Here is a 17,648-nt window from a genome sequence, read left to right as displayed (position 1 = left end):
CTGTCTTTTGCCTTTTGAATCGTATCTTTAAGACAAGAAATCATAGGGGACTTCCCTGGTGGTCCAGGATTAAGAATCCTCCTTCCAATGCAGGGGACACAGGTTTGATTCCTGGTCAGGGAACTAAGAGCTCACATGCTGCAAGGCAACCAAGCCCATACGCTGCAACGAAGACCCAACATAGCCATATTTTTTTTTTTAATTAAGACTTCAAAACTGTGAAGGGATGAAACAGTTCCTGTATAAAATTTTAACAGCCATGTATCCCAAACATCTGAAACCCTACTCAAAAAATATCCAAATATTTTATAGGAAATGCCCACTATCATGTTGATAAAGGCATAAAACCAATCCTTGGGGTTTTTAAAAAACTTATTTTATTGAAGTAGAGTTTATTTACAACATTGTGTTAATTTCTACTTTACAGTGAAGTATTCAGTTATACACATATAAATATCTATACAGACAATCATATCTTTTCCATAATGGTTTATCACAGGATATTGAATATAGTTCCCTGTGCTATACAGTGGGACCTTGTTTACCTCCATTCTGCCTCTTAATCCTGACTTGCTCATCCCAGAGTGCTGAAAGGCTCCATATGAAACCATTTCTTTCTTTCTTTGGGCTCTACCTCACACTTAGTGAAAATCCTTTTAGTGATTTCACCGTGGGTCATGACTGTCCTTCATACACTTAGAACTACCCACACTGCAGCCCAGACCACGCCACTAAACCCCAAACCTATATCAAAATGTCTTCATTTATCTTTGACATTCATCTCCACACACTCAAACCAACTCCTGATTATTCCCGTCACAGTGACTAACATTCTTCACAGGATTTGGACCAAATATCACAGAGTCATCCTTGACCCCTCTTTCCTCACACCACCCATCCAATCCATCAAACTCTGCCAGCTCGATTGCCAAAATATATTCCGAGAATAAAGTTGGGCTTCTATCTCCTACTACATACAAAAATGAACTCAAAACGGGTCAGTGACCTAAATAGAACTAAAATCATAAAACATCTTAGAAGAAAACATAGGAATAAATCTTTATGACCTTGAATTTTGCAACAGTTTCTTAACGTGACACCAAAAGCAAGAGCAACAAGAGGAAAAACAGGTAAGCTGTACGTCGTCAAAGTCAAAAGCTTTTGTGCATAAAAGGACATTATCAAGAAAATGAAAAGACAGCCTAGAGAATGGGAGAAATATTTACAAATCATCTATCTGATAAGTATCCAGTATCCAGAATATATACAAAAAAAACTTTTAAAATGAGAACCAAACAATTAAAATATGGGCAAAGGACCTGAACAGACATTTCTTCAAAGAAGATACACAAATGTCACATAGCCTTTGCATTTGCAGTTCGCTGTTATTCTGAATGTTCCTCTCCCAGTTATCTATAGTACTTGAACCACCTGCAATATCAATTCTTACTCAAATGTCTCCCATACAATGACACTCCCCCTGACCATCCTATTTAAACAACAAAACCACACATTCTTCCAATTTCCCTTCTCTGTCTTATTTTTCTTCATAGCATCTAACATAAAGTAAATCTTATTTATTGTGTTTATTTTCTACTCCCCACCAGAGGCTTACTATTTAGCCTAAAAGGACAGAAAGGGGCCCTCAGATCTTAGGAGGGCAGATTTAAACCATTCAGTGCCTGCTTGTTAACACGTTTGCATAGGTGAAGTGTGACTTTCTTCAACACAGATCTGGTTGCTACTTTGTGAGACAGCAGACCTCAGCTACTCCAAATTACTGAAGGCTATAAATAACTGCAAAAGGACTTAAAACAAAGAAGTGACCACCCAAACTGGCTTATCTTGGTTTGTAGGATTGCATTAAGAAACCTAGACCTAAAACACATCACATCAAAAGGGATATAAAAGAATGCCAAGTATTAAATAAAGTCTAAATGGTTATGATGAGACCAAGGATGAAATTTCTTAGTTCTTAGGTTGATCTTACTATATTCCTAATAGCTCTTAAAAAATATCTGCCACAAGGTATTAAAAATAAAATCTCTCCACCCTAGAGAATCTACATGGCTGTGTTTCATTTGTAACTCCTAAGAGCCTATCATCAATATCTAAGAGAACCATCTGGAAACTTAACACCTTTTTCTCACAATTGGAAATCAGTGACTCAAATGATAAAAGAATCTGCTTGCAATACGGAAGACCTGGGTTCAATCCCTGGGTTGGAAGATCCCCTGGAGTAGGGAATAACAACCCACTCCATATTCTTGCCTGGAGAATCCCATGGACAGAGGAGCCTGGTGGGCTATAGTCCATGGTGTTGCAAAGAGTTGAACACAACTGAACGACTAACACACACACATAAAGTTAGCAAAAGGCTGTATAAACAAGACGCTCCTAACCCTACCTTTTAAGTATCTTAAAACATTTACACAAAACAATAAAAAAAAAGATCTGTCAAAATGAAAAAGGCTAATTAAAAACAAAAGCCAAGGTTTCCTAACATATTAGTACAAGCCTGGAACAAAGAAGACCTGCTTGAGATATAGCTGACTCCCAAATTAAGTAATGCATATCATACATGAGCAGTCAGATTATTTTTTTTAAAAAGTAGTGCAGTTGTATAGTCCTACTAAATAATAAAAATGATTTCAGTACTGATATCTGAAGATACCATATGACAGCTTCCTCCCAGAGTGTTAATGCAGAGAGGAGCCTCAGTCAGTAAGTAAACTAATTTAAATCAAATTCTATCTAGTTGAAAATAGTCATCATGGGCTGCCCAGAGTTGGTGAGTCTGAATGCATTACTGAAGAGCTTCTTGGTAATTGCAGGTTGCTATTTATGTTGACCAGAGTCGGAGGAGTTTACTTAAGCGAGATGTCTAAGCATACAGACCACCAGTGCAAAACATACAGGAAAATCACTCATAACATCCACACTAAAAACAGCCTAGATGCTCTGTGATGTTGCAGTGTGGTTGTTATTTCCTAGTGTCAGATGCACCGTTGGTGACAGAATGAAAATTTATGACTTCAGTTATTTTATTTTCAAGTAATGTGCTACCACAAGAGATTCTTTCTAGTTCAGTGGAGTGTAAGTTAAATATTTGAGACTAAATGTTATTTTCAAAAGCCCTAAATTTCTGCTTGTAAACAGGTATGCACAAAAAATACTCATGGTGACAATCATCAGGAGGTATTTTTTAATCACAGGGGGACCCCATGGACTGTAGCCTGCCAGGCTCCTCTGGCCATGTAATTCTTCAGCCAAGACTACTGGAGTGGGTGGCCATTCCCTTCTCCAGGGGATCTTTCTGACTCAAGGATAGAACCCAGGTCTCCTGAACTGTAGGCAGATTCCTTACTGTCTGAGTCACCAAGCAAGCACCGCCTTAGAGTCACCAATTCCCAAATATGTCTAATAACACAAAAGCCATGGTGCTAAGTGGGAAATAAAGACCAGTTTTAAGATAGACTTGTCACAAGACACATGGACAGGTAGGCTAGCTCATATTCTTCCCTGTGTTACTCCATAATGTTTTTTTTTTTTTAACCATCATTAGCATCCTCACTAAATTAAGTATCAGAAACCTGAGTTCTAATTCCAAATTTGTAGCTAACAATCTAAAGCACTGTATAATCATGGGAAAAGCCTATATCTCTCTGAGCTCCAATTTGCTTATCTATAAAATGAAGAGGTTGGCAAGATACGCTTTTAAAACAGAATAGAAAAATGCAAGGCAAAAATGATGACCTAAACATATTAAAATTGATCCTAACTTACAAAAGGCAAACCCAGAGGGTACCATGGGATTTAAGAAAAGGAATGTTTTTCATCTTAGGGGAAGTAGGAAAATGAAAAACATTGTAAAATTCAGTGGTTATGAGGATGGAGTAAAGAACAAACATACTTTTAACCATGAAAAGAGTTCTACAAAAATGTAAAACAAACAAACAAAAAAAAGTCCATTACCTTTGGCCTAGGAATCTTACTTTTGAACACAAATCCCCAAAGAAAATATCCGTAAAGAAAAATCAAAGTTCGCTAAAAAAGAATCTCCATAGCAGCACAATATGTATAAGAGAAAAATTGGAAACAACCTGTAAGTTCAAAAATAGAGGCACAGTTAAGCAAAATCTGGTTTTGTTAACAAAATGGAACAGAGGCCTGGATAGTCACTTTTTTTTTTTTAAAGTACTGAACTTTTTTTTTCAAAAGAGTGGAAATATTTGACATGATATAATAGGAAATGTGAAGGTTGATCACAAAATACCTTTGCCCTCTTTATGATCTTACCAAAAACTCACTGATGAAAAGCAGAAGAGAAATTGGAGGCATGGAACTAGCTTACTGGATCCACTCTTTCTATGAAATTCATTACAACAGCAGAAAATAGGAGGGGCGGGTGGGGAGAAGAGAATGCTCTTTAGACAAGAGTCCAGCTTTTCTAACATAACTCTAACATCTTCTCTCTCCCTCTAATGCTTCATGTTTTTGAAGCACTTTCAAAAAGATTCTGACTCCACTGTTTGAAGAAGAATCATTATTCATGGCATTTATACACTTGAAAGTTAAACTTCTGTACAAAGTCTAGTGAACCAGGAATCTACTCTACAAAACCATTCTATGCTTATGTTTGGACAATGGTCCTCCTCTCCCCAAAAGTCATCAGGGGGAATTGAAAGGAAGCATCAAGTGTTAGGAGTTGCAATTTCAACAGGCTTTTAGACTATAACCTTAATAAGACAGAAACCTGCCACAAGGCAAATGCCTTGGAAAACTGTTGCATATTTCTTATGCACAATTACTTCTTTCCTTGAACACTATAGATCACAAAACCATGGCCAAGGTGATCACTCTGGTTGGCCCAGGAACAGATTATTCTCAGCTTTAGAATATACATGGTGAATGCACTTAGCGCAGAACATAGAATTCATGAACATAATTATGACTTGGTATTTATTTGGGTTAAGTGTATACAGACACTTTTGGATTATCACGTCACTAAAAACTCCAAACAGTTATTAATAGAAACTTTAAAAAGAAAAAAAAAGGGAAAATTCTTCTCAGTAATGATTCTCCCAAATACACGTAAGTGGTGACAACACTCTTGTAGAGAGCAGTGGTGATGTTTCACAAAAATCTTCCTTCTTCTAAAAGAATAGTTTTTTTTATGAGTCAATATTATGAACCTTATGTTTGAAGCATTAAGATACTGGTGTCTGTTAACATATTTTATGAATGATAAAGAAAAATAGTAATGATGTGTCAGAAGAGAAAGAGCTTTATTAGAAAGCCTAAAAGATCAAAATGATAACAACTAGGTATACCAAACGTGGAGAAATTCTACCAGAGACTGTCATGTCAGACTTCTCCCAGCGATTGTTAGGGCACAGAGTCAAAAGTATTCTCAATCTTTTATATTGACAACTCTAGAAAAGTCCCAAGTTTCTAGGTTATACTGAAATGATACTGGCAATCAGTTATGCCACGTTTCATCACCAACATGATCTAATAATTTAAAAACAGGCTTTCATTTTCAAAACTATTCAGCATAGCAGCATATTTCACCTTAAATCAATGGCTTCCAGAGACAGACCATATGTTTATTCTTAACCAGCAAATTTCAACAAGCTTTTAGAAGAAGAAACTAGGAGAAGGAAATTATCCACTTAAGAATGAATCTCAAAAGTAAAATGCAAAAATGCAAACAATTCCAGTGAAATTTTTGATCTGGAGAAATTACTCTCTAGGATTTTATCAAAATATGTTTCAGCATTCAAATACTACTTAAGATCACATAGGTAGGTCCTAAGATGCCACATAATAATTTACAGATTTGAAGAAGATGACAAATGTGCAGAACTCTGAGACTTGTATTAAATTTTTTTAAAAATCTATACACTTTGATTTGAATTAAACCTCTATTGCATCAACCATTAGCTACTAGATGAGAGAGCAATTCAGCATTGAGACAGACTGATTTAATATTTACTCATTAAAAATATCATGTGATGAGAAAGGGATGGGAGGATGTCTTAAAAATAACTTCAGAAAGATCACATATGTGTGAGCAAATCACAATCAGAACAGAAATGAAAATAAAAGGATAACCGGCAACAAGGAATTTCAGTAGCTAAGGGGCTATTTACATTTCAAAGTCCTCTGTCTATGGTATTCTTAAGTATGATACCACAAAGGTCTGTCAGAGCGACAGAGAGTCTTCAATTAAGGCTGTGTGCTACAGGCCTGTGTCAATTAATTAGTTGAGGTTGCACAGATTTTCTGAAAGTGGCTATCTAAAACAGCCTCAGATATATGCACGATTTGTGGGGAATTAGAATTTAAATACAACTTTCTAATCAATTCTTCCTGCTTTCCCATTTCTATGACATTTTGTGTAATGATAAATAAGTCCATAAAAATATGACTAACCAAAATTTTATTTGCTTTCAATTAGAGGTAACAGAAGGGGCTTTCAATTTCGCTTTGGATTTCAACTTTTACTTAGATTTTATCTAGATTTATTGGCAAGAATTTTCATATGATATCCATCGATATAATGAATCTGATCCATATTTAGATAGGAGATGAGTCTATACTGGAAATTCACATGTATTACAACTAAATCAGCTATCCAGTAATTTCTATAAACAATGGCATAATAAAAATACAGATTTCATGCTTTTGCCTTGAGATTTTTACCTGCTAAATCTACTCATTTTAATTTTGCTAAATGTTAGTTTGACATCTCTTAGCAATTCTTTGATTTGCAATACTAAGTAGATGATGGTTGTAAATAATGTTTAAACCAGCAGAATCAGATATTTGGTAAATATGATCTTTTACTGGAAGTAAAATGTAGGCAGAAAATGGTAAAAAAAATTAACTGTGTGATGGTTTCCACCATAAATGAAAAATGGAAGAGGTTTTCAGGAGATCAGGAGCCTTCTAGTTGTGTACATAAGAGATTTATGAGCTCATCTGTAATTCTAAAATAAAGTCCCTACAGTCTCATTATAGGGACTGTGAAAAATTCATACTTGTACAGTGGAGATCATTTAGAGACTTTTTAACAGTGAACGGTATTTCAAGAGCATTGGTGCTGCATGTACAAAGGTATCTTTTGAGGTCATACCATTGAGAAGGGGCTGTCCTTCCAGCACATCCCGGGACAAGACTGCACTGTAAACATCTTCAGGAAATCCAGTCTTGCATAACGCGATCTCCCCAGAAGCCTCCACGGAAGCCTGCAACACAACGAAAAAAATGTGTGCTGTGATCGCCACCTCCTTCAACGGAGAAACATCCCACTTGGCATAAAGCCTCGCTTTTCCCACTATTTTGTACAAATAACCCCTTTGTTTTCGAAGTGGTTACAATTAGAACATAGAGGGCAAAGGGTTAATCTTTTTGATAACTGGAGTAGAAGAAACAAATCCCACTTGTCTTAAACAGCAAAATTGAAATAATGCACATTCCAGGATCTTCTCAGGACTGAACATTTCCATTAAAATGGTCATTGTGAATGAAAAACTCTCAAGTGAAGCTGAGGGGGGAGAAGTGGGGTTGAAAGGACAGCCAGAGAGTTTTGAGGCTCCATAGATCACCATCACTAACTCAACTTTTCAAGAAAAATGTACACATTCCAGCATATTGATTTGTATATTCTCATCTAATTCTCTATGAAGTTTGTTTCAATACGTTCCTGAACTAAAAAAAAAAAAAAAAAAAAAAGGTGGTGTATTTGCTGCAGGGTACAGAGTGTTTTATACCAAGTAAAACCAAGCAATTGAAGGTATATATTTCTCTAGACTCACGGACATAGAAAACAAACATGGTTACCAAAGGGGAAAAGCAGGGGAGGGATAAATTAGGAATTTGAGATTAACAGATACCACTATATATAAAACAGACAAACAAGAAGGACCTACTGTAAGCACAGAGAACTATATTCAATATCTTCTAATAACCTACAATAGGCTTCCCTGGTGGCTCAGATGGTAAAGAATCTGCCTGAAATGCAGGAGACCCAGGTTCAGTCTCTGGGTTGGGAAGATCCCCTAGAGAAGGGAATGGTGACCCACTCCAGTATTCTTGCCTGGAGAATCCTCATGGACAGAGAAGCCTGGCAGGCTACAGTCCAAAGGGTCACGAAGAGTTGGACACGACTGAGTGACTAGCAATGTCAATAATAATATAATGGAAGAGAGTTTGAAAAGGAATATATAAACTGAATCACTTTGCTGTATAGCTGAAACTAACACAACATTGTAAATCAACTATCCTTCAGTTAAAAAAGGAAAGTGTATTTTTCTCTAATTTGAGAGCAAGGACACATTAAAAATGTAAATAAAGATTAATACAATTATGTTTCCTTTTTATACTCAAAAATTAGAAAGTTTCTATCTCTTGCCATCTTCCTCCCTCTCATCACACATACCCAGTAGGCTTAAAACTCAGTCATACCAAGTGCTATCCACCTACCCCTCTGAGTTAATTTCCTCACTACTTCCCTTTCTTTCCTACTTCCTACTGACATCATCACAGGATGATTAAGCCTCAGTAGAACACAGGCATCGTTTGCATTAATTATAAAAATCTTTGGGAGGTGGGAGGGAGGTTCAAGAAGGAGGGGACCTATATATACCTAGGACTGATTCATGCTGATGTATGGCAGAAGTCAACACAATATTGTAAAGCAATTATCCTTCATTTAAAAGTAAATAAATTATTTGAAATAATCTTCACCCAGCCCTGATGGGAATCCAAATACAGGAGGAAGCGAGTGGACAGAAGCTGCCCGAGGGAGCAGCTTCATTTCAAAGTTAAGGAGGGGCTTAAACTTCAAAAGCTGCAGGGCCAGCCTTGTGAGCAGTCTGCACTGCAGAGAAGAACCAGAAATTGGGAGGAAGGAGAAAGGGAGACCCCAGAGATAGAGAGACCTCAAAGCAATTGTTTGAAGGAAGCCATACAACGCAGATTCACAATTGAAGGACTTCCTGGGTGATGCACGGGAAGTGTTGCAGACACTGAAGTCGCAAGAATCCAAACTGATCTAAAATGTAAACAGTTCTTTTCAGATCTGAGAAAAACAAGGAAAAAAGGACATGGGCTTTGCTAATCTCTCTGTATCTAATCTCAAGAATGTATTAGGAGCAACAGGGAGATATTAGATTAGACCCATCAAAGTAACAAAAATTACTAAGTCTGTTATGGGCAAGAAAAGATTGTCTCAAATCAAGCGTACAGAGCTATCAACCCCTTCACAGAGGTATCAGTGGATGCAGCTACAGTCAGCATGAAAAATTCTAGTAGAGATAACAGTAGCATATCCTGCAGGTATATTCTTGGTAACGTCTCCCATGGGTGCCCTAGCCAACATGTGTAGGAATGTTCACTTCAGCACAGTCGTAACTGCAAGACCTAGAAACTACCTAAAGGCCCATCAATAGTGGACCAAAAGATTTTCACTTAGTCAAGGAGAAAATAGCATTAAAATGGAAGAATTAGAGCTACATTTATCCACAAGGTTCCATCGCAAAACAGATACTCAGTTACTTTAACTTTCATGTAAGGTTGAGAGAGAAATTTAACTGTAAATCAACCTAGGAATGACTATTATCTTTAGTAAGTTTAGAAATCTATTTATAAAACATTCCAAAATCAGATTGGTACCAAGATACACTGCAGTCTAAATCTTTACAAACCAAAAGCAAAAATCCAAAGCATGACTGATGACAGTTTTTATATATAAGGCTTAAATTCAAAAGGTAATGTAATACATATGTAGTAAGAATATAAAAATATACAAGGTACTGATAAGCACCAAATTTAGGAGAGTGGCTACCCCAAGGAAGGCGAGTGAGGAGAAGCACCAGAAAGAATCCTACAGGCAGCTTTGATTTTATTTGTCGTAATTCATTTCTTTCCAACAGAATCTAAAGCAAACAGGGTAAAATGTGAAGGTATGCATAGGCACAGAATGATATGTATGTATCATCTCCTATATACCCTGCCTGCTCTGCATATTTCAAAATGAGAAAGAGATAATATCTAGGGCTCTCTGATCAGTAAGAACTTGGGCTTTCAACAATCATCAAGTTTGGGACACTGGGTGATATTTTGCTATTTGCCAGCTGCAGATATCCAGCCATTCATCCTGGGCCTGACACAGAGTAAGCACTACTAGTTAGCTTTTCTTTAGGCTGACGATAACAAATAAAGAGAAGTCCCAGGTTCACCACAGCAATTGGACCAATGTGTTGTAAACCTGTGACCCATAGGCTAGGCGCCAGGGGCCTCTTGATCTTCAGTCCTCCTGCTACAGATGGGGGCCTGGGTGGGGATCCAACCCCAGGAGGTGGATGAGAGCAGAGGGGAGAGCAGGCCAGAAGCAAACAAGGGTCACACTCCATCCTGCGGGGTGGGGTCAGGGCAGCATGCGGTTTTCTAGGTTGAGCTCTCAGAGGTCAATGAAATCTACAGACTAGTGGAAGTCTGTCATCTCTTATTTAACTCCACTCCTAGTGTCTTGTTTTCCAATGGACCTGCCCTAAGCATGTGTATGTTCAGTCATTCCGTCGTGTCTGACTCTCTGCAACCCCATGAACTGCAGCCCTCCAGGCTCCTCTGTCTGTGGGATTTTCCAGGCAAGAATACCCGAGTGGGTTGCCATTTCCTCCTCCAGGAGATCTTCCTGACCCAGGGACTGAACCTGCATCTCCTATTTCTCCTGCGTTGGCGGACAGATTCTTTACCACTGAGCTGCTGGGGAGCCCTCCCCCCTAGGTAAGCGCTAAGTTGCTACAGTGTGTCTGACATTGTGTAACCCTATGGACTGTAGCCTGGCAGGTTCCTCTGTCCATGGGATTCTCCAGACAAGAACACTGGAGTGGGCTGCCATTTCCTTTTCAGGGGATCTTCCTGACCTAGGGATCGACTCCTCATCTCTTTCCTCTCCTGCATTGGCAGGCGGGTTCTTTATCAGCTGAGCCAGCACCAGGCTTCTGCAAAGGGCCAGAAAATAAATATTTGAAGCTTTTCAGGCCACAGAGTCTCTATGGCTCTGCTGTCATAGGGCAAAAGTGGGTAAATGAATAAATGTGGCTCTGCTCATTCAACTAAAACTTCATTCATGGACACCAATAATGAAATTTCATATAATTCTCAAGTGTCAAAAAGTAGTATTCTTTTCATGATTTTTTAAAAAGCATTTTAAAACTTGAAAAAGATTCTTGGCCCCAAATCTGGCATCGAGACTGAAGTTTGTGGATCCCTAGGCTAGAAAGTTAAGTTTTATAAATCATGGCCATCTCCCTTAGTTCTCACAGTAGCCCCCTGAGGGGAGTGAAAAGAGCTGCAGTTTACAAATGAGCAAAGAGATACTCACTCAAAGGTGACTCTCACCTCCAGGAAGCAGAAGAGGCAAGATTCTAACCCTGAAGGCTTTTGCCAAGTAGGAGAAATAATTACAATTCTTTGCAGAAACATATACTGAGTGTCTACTTGCCAGAAACAGAAGGAAACATTGCCCTGCCCTTAAGAAGCTCAAGGCTTCAAGTGAGAGCAAAGGAGAGATGATTGCAATAGAAAGCGGCAAGTCAGAGGTAGCAGGATGCAGAGGCGGGTGGAGAGAGCCCAGGGCAGGGAGCTGGGGGCCTCCAGGGACCCCAGGAGGAGCCAGGCAAGGGGATGGGGTGCGGGGAAACCATCCCAGCCGGTCACTGCTCTACTGCTAGAGCCAGAACGAGGCAGCAAGAAACAGCACGCTGCCTGGGGAATGACAATGAGTTCTGTGTCACTGGAGTCTAAGAAGCAAGGCAGGGAGTCAAAAGTTGAGGCTGGTGAGTTAGAGGAGGTTAGCTCAGAGATGGCTGGGGGCTTGGGGTTATTCTGTTGGCTGGGGAGAACCAGGCGAGTGTGTCCAACACAGGCAGACTGTTTGATAGAGAACTCTCTGATGCTTCGTGGGAAACGTGTGTGTGTGTGTATGGGTGGGACAACGAGTGACAGGTTGGGGACAAGTTAGGGCACAGATGAGAATCAGGCAGGGGCTGCAGGACTGAGAAAAGGGTGACTGCATCAACATGCAGACAGTTAAAAATGATGCATCGGGCTCCGTGAGGGCAGGGCCTCGGAGCGGAAGGGTGGGAGGGAGGGAGGAAGGAAGGAGGGAGGGTTTTGCCCTCCTCCGTGTTTCCAGCTGGGTGACCGTGGACATGAGTGGCACAAACTAAGAAAGCTAATCGCAAAATTATAACGTCAGGAACAAAGTGCCAAAGCAGCAGAAAAAGATGATAAATCTGCCTGTGGAAATCAAAGAAGCTGCAGTGACATTTAGGCGCTGTCTTTAAAGATGATTAAAAATTTGCCAGGAGAAAAGAGAAGGAAGTGGGAAAGGGCATCCCAGGCGAAAGGTGCAGCAGAGACAAAGGCCCTGTTGATTTATATCGAGCGAGCAGTCAACCCAAACAACCCAGAGCTTTTCCACCAGGCAAGTGGTGAGTCGTGGCTTCAGTTTCTTTGCTCTCATTTGGGGCCCCAAGGGGCAGCAATTACATTTAACCCTCTAAGATTTTATCTCGATAAATTAATAACTCCATCCAGATTTAGTCATGACTCCTGTCTGCATCACCCCCAATGTCTTCACAGCGATGCTGCTCAGAATCTAAAGACAGGGCGTGATGCATGCCCAGACACGGTCCATCCCACCTACCCAGGCTCTTGGAGGGGCAGCTCAGGTTTTCAACATACCAGAGTGCCTGAGTTTGAATCCTGCCCATCTGGAGTAGGAAATGGAAACCCACTCCAGTATCCTTGCCTGGAAGACCCCATGGACAGAGGAGGCTGGCAGGGTATAGTCCATGCGGTCGCAAAGAGTGAGGCATGACTGAGCACACACACCTCAGAAGTCCCAGTTCCCCATGTTGTGTATAATGAGACAGCACCCACTCAGAGGGTGGGTGTGAGGATTACACAAGACAATGTGTAAAGTGCTTAGAATAGTGTCTGACAACTGGCTATTCAATGCATTAGCCATTACTAATAACAGTATTAATACTCTCATGACAACATGGCTCTACCTCGTGGTATGTCTGTCCTAAGGCCCAGTTATTCCTAAACTTACTCAGCATAGCAAGTCATCCGGGAGAGTCGCCAAAATTTCTGATTCCTGGGCCCTGACCCAAGATTCACTAAAACGTAACCTCAAGAGATGTGGTGGATAAATTGGGGGATAATGTGGTGGATAACAAGTGCCCATGTAGCAATGGGAGGGGGCCACATATTCAACCCAATACCTCCATCTCCCCAATCCTTTCTGAACTCCACATACGGACATTCTTGCCTTTCTGCCCCAGTCTCCAAGTTGAATATCTTTACCACAAAAGAGAATAAAGAAACAATTATTTTTTTTCTCTTCTGAACAATTTCACGCTGTCTCCTAGCCACTGTGTACATCTGAAAATGAAATTTTCCAGCCAACCTGTCCTCATTACTGGTTGGAGAATTCTGCCCCAGGTCAGCATGGGGTCCTCTCTTCCTTTATCTGATCACCACATCCTCTGAATTTGGCTTTTCTTTTAATTGGGACATTATCCCATCCCCGGTTCACTAGTAATTTCCCTAGTTCTCCACAAATCTTCAAAGATGAAAGCAGTGGGCGAGTCCTCCCAGCCCACCGGGAGGAAACTCACGAAATTCACACTGGCCAGAGGCTCCCAACTCATTCAGTGCTGCTCCGAGAGCCTGCAGGATCAGCTCCCCTATCTTGTGTTTCAATTTCCTCTTACAAGTATTCTACTCTCCCTGGGCTGAAGACCGACCTCCTGTCTTAAAAGGAAAGGAGCATAATGGCAGCGGGGGAGTTATGTGTGCCTGTTAGGATCGGTCTATCTGTTCCGGTTCTGAACCTAAGATGACATCGCTTTTCGTTCTCATTATAGTTTTCCCATAGTCTCAGGACCATGAGCTTTCAAGCTGAGTCCATGACTCTTTGAGGTTCCTATTATCGGGGCTGTTTTTTTTAATAGTCTTCCTTGGTCACTGACTCCGTTTTCCAATTTCCTCCAAGTCACTCCTGAATCCAAGCCCTTAAAACACTCCAGCAAAGCCATGGTGGATCCTCCCACCCCCTCTTCTTTCTGATCAAGATCATTTACGGTGTCTGGCTCCATGCTGCACATCTGAAGCAGTGCAAGCCTAATGGAAGCTTTCTCTTTTCCTTCTGGTTCTGAAGATTACGTACCCAAAACCTTTGCTGATTATCAGAAACTCTGAAATGTAATCAACTGGATGTTTGGGTTCCCCCCCACTCCCCTAATACTGAGGTCTTCGTTGTTCCCTTCCAGATATTCTATGGTCAGAATGCAGTAACAATTAAAGTACTGAGAAGTAGGTGATCAAATGCAGTCCACCTGATTTCCCTGGCGGTCCAGTAGTTAGGAATCTGTGCTTCCACTGCAGAGGGTTCAAGTTCGATCCCTGTTCAGGAAACTAAGATTCCACATGACCCGCAGTGCAGTCAAAAACAAAGACAAAAAACGCAGTCCACAAAGCTGGAAGCCAGTTTTCACTTTATGTATCTGCTCCCCTTATTCTTTATGGAAACAAAGGCAGGACTGTGTGTAATACCTTAAGACTAGGGGCTCTAAACAAACCTGCTTGATAGTTTAAATTCCCCTCCTGCTACCTATGTGACCTTGATATGCCTTTATAACCTCATCTTCACCTCAGCTTCTTCCTTAATAATAGTACCAGCCTCAAAGGTCGGCTAGGAAGCGTATCAAGGGCTTAAAAACAACACCTGATTCACTATAACACAAGGGTTAGCTACTGTCATGATATTACTGGTTTTTTTTGTGTATGTGAAGACTTTTTATCTCTTTGCTACATGAATACCTGGGAAATATTTTTAAAGAATTTTGTAGAAGGAAGAATACTGAAAAGAAATCAAGGTGACAGAGAATAAAAATTCATTTACAAACACGGTACAAAAGAAAAACAAGTAAAATCCTTTCAAAAGAGGTGATGTGTGGAGTGGGGGTGCATAGTGATGGAAGAGGGGGCAGCTTTAATAATACTTTTATTATACCTGTATGTACTTCAAACAACATAACCCAAATACAAACAGTAAATGAAGACATAATGGTAACAGAATAATGGAACTCTTCAAGACCAATTCCACATAACTGATTTTTGAAAATTTTTTTAATCTAATTTATCACCATACAGTTACATTGGCCAGATTCTCTACGTTTCACAGGATTCCATCCATGATGGGTGAAGGCTATGTTAAGATTATTCAAGAGATAGTGCCACTCTTTAAAGATTTTTCTGTGTCAGTCATGCCACTGATGACATGTTGAATTTCAGATCCCAGGAAACATGCTTAAAATGTGCAGACATTTAACCCTGGACTCTAATATTTTTTATTTTGTCATGTACAATCCTGCAGGGAGAGCACAGTATTTTGAACAGGGCCTCCGTGATACGATCTAGACCAGCTGAGGTGCAAAGAATACTTGATGGAGGCCAAAACATTGCCCACTGTGACCCACCTCGTGATTTCTTTTTATTTTATTTTTTTCTGATTTTCACTTCTTTTAACCAAGTAACGACAAAGAAGATAGTCTGGTCCGGGAACCTGACAACCATGCTGATGTTGAACTCTGAGCTAGAAGACAGCACTGCAATACAACGACTCGAGGGACAAAAATCAGAGTGACTTGTCGGAGATGTGGTTTGGAGTGTGGACTTTCCAGGAGCTGAACCTATCAAATCTCAGGACTATATATAGAAAGATCAAGTCCACAACTACACAGAAGTCTCTGCAGTCCCCCGATCTATTCAGCCCCTGTGAAGGGAGGATTCTTAGGCACCCAGGCTTTGTGGAATGGAGTCCCGAAAGACAAGCAGGAGCTGACAGGAAGCTTCCTGGATGGTTAATGGCAGGGATAACAACACTACACCTACAGCTTGACTCGGCTTGTAAAAGTCTACCACTATTATGAGACAGTGTGGCTCAGGCAGTCAGGCAATTCAACCGCCACTGCGGGTTCCAGAAATGCCTACAGCAATTCCAGTTCACGTGGCCAATCTTGCCTGTGATTGATTCTGCCCCGTTCAGCAGAGATTGCAGCATGCTTATTATACACAAAGTTCAAAATGCCATCAAGTAGTAGAGCATGTGGTTATAATAGTAGTAGAGACTGTGGTTATAATCAACTTGGGAATTCATTTAACTAAATACACTGAATATCGCTGATGGTTAATATTTATCAACTACCTAGGAAGGGTGCTACAATGCTTTCCACACGTGTATCTTAACAGTCTTCACAACTCTAAAAAGAAAGTACTATTATTAGTGCTATTTTGCAGGCAAAGAAGCTCAAACTGAAAGGGAACTGACATAGGTCTTTTAGCTAGTCAGTTGAGTGGTGATATTCAAACCCATAACAAAGGCTTTGGGGACCCTGCTAGCCACTGCCCCCCCCAACACACACCTCATCAGGAAGCATCCTCAGGCATTGGCTAATGGCTGGAAGTCATCCATCCTATTTAAATATACAAATTAAGACCAGGGACTTCCCTGGCTAAGATGCTGCACTCCCAGGGCTGGGGGCCTGTGTTCGAACCCAGGTCAGGGAATTAAGATCCCACATGCCACAACTAAGACCCAAATAGAGCCAAATAAAAAATAAATAAAGACCAAGTGACAAATCTACCTACCACTACTATGAATTTTTTCTGAAACTGTGATTCTCAAATATGATTGTGATATGTTGATAGAATAATTTCAAACGTTTCTGTTCACCATGGTATAAAAAACGGAGACAAAAAGCCGTCGGGTCAAACTTTTGTAAATGTCTTGTTTTTAAGTCACCTAAATTCCCTCCATCCCCTCTTCTCCCTGCCACAACCAACCACAAACTCTTCTAAAAGCACAAGTGGAAAATTATCAGCCAATACTCACAATGATGAGTATATTCATTTTCAGTGACAAGGGCATAATTACAGCCTGTGATAGACTCTTTGTACACTTTCTGTACCCCACACTCCTTGGTCTCCATGTACACAGTTAAGTCTGTTTCATAAAACCTGGAGCATGAGTTCACTTTTTAAAAATGGTTACTGACACTTCCAGTCCCTGAAACTCTGATTTAATTTGAATGGCTGGCCATGGTGATGATTTATCTAATTCCAAGTCCTTGATAAGATAAGCTCAACCCAATTATACCATTATTGTTGGGAGAAAATCGCATTCACAGCGCAGCTTCCAGAAATGTGCTGCCGTGAAGAAGGCTCTGTCAATAACGTCAGTGTTGAAAGTCCTTCCTGAATGTGTTCCCCAAACAGCACCCTGCCCAGAGGTTGTTCTCCAAGGTTAAGACACGAAGAAGCCAGCCCACAAGTCCTGCCTGCTAACCCACAGGTTACAGAGCTATTAGCAGCACCTCCAAGTTCAACTTGGGGGGCTGAAGACTAGCATTTGTTTCCCACCTAAGGTTATCTTGAGTAGTTTATGTCTGGTCTTTGAACAACTGCACTGTATAACCCATAGATGGGGACTGCTTCTTCCCTTCTCGAAGCTTCTTTCCATGTGAAAGGAATTCTACTTTTCTAATTCTCTCACCTCTTCCAGG

General features: G+C 40.3%; 1 protein-coding gene across 1 annotated transcript in view; it reads right to left on the bottom strand.

Annotated features, from left to right (window-relative positions):
- The window catches only part of CDH2 (cadherin 2), a 247,245-nt gene that overhangs the window by 200,422 nt on the left and 29,175 nt on the right, over window positions 1-17,648 (bottom strand). Inside the window, exon 2 of the mRNA XM_043889237.1 lies at window positions 7,142-7,253. Coding sequence (XP_043745172.1) covers window positions 7,142-7,253 — 112 coding nt within the window. The remainder of the gene's footprint in view (window positions 1-7,141; window positions 7,254-17,648) is intronic.

The sequence above is a fragment of the Cervus elaphus genome, chromosome 27, assembly GCF_910594005.1.
Source record: "Cervus elaphus chromosome 27, mCerEla1.1, whole genome shotgun sequence".
Taxonomy (NCBI): domain Eukaryota; kingdom Metazoa; phylum Chordata; class Mammalia; order Artiodactyla; family Cervidae; genus Cervus; species Cervus elaphus.
Note: the sequence above shows the minus strand (reverse complement) of the source record. Positions and strands in the feature narration are given on the sequence as shown.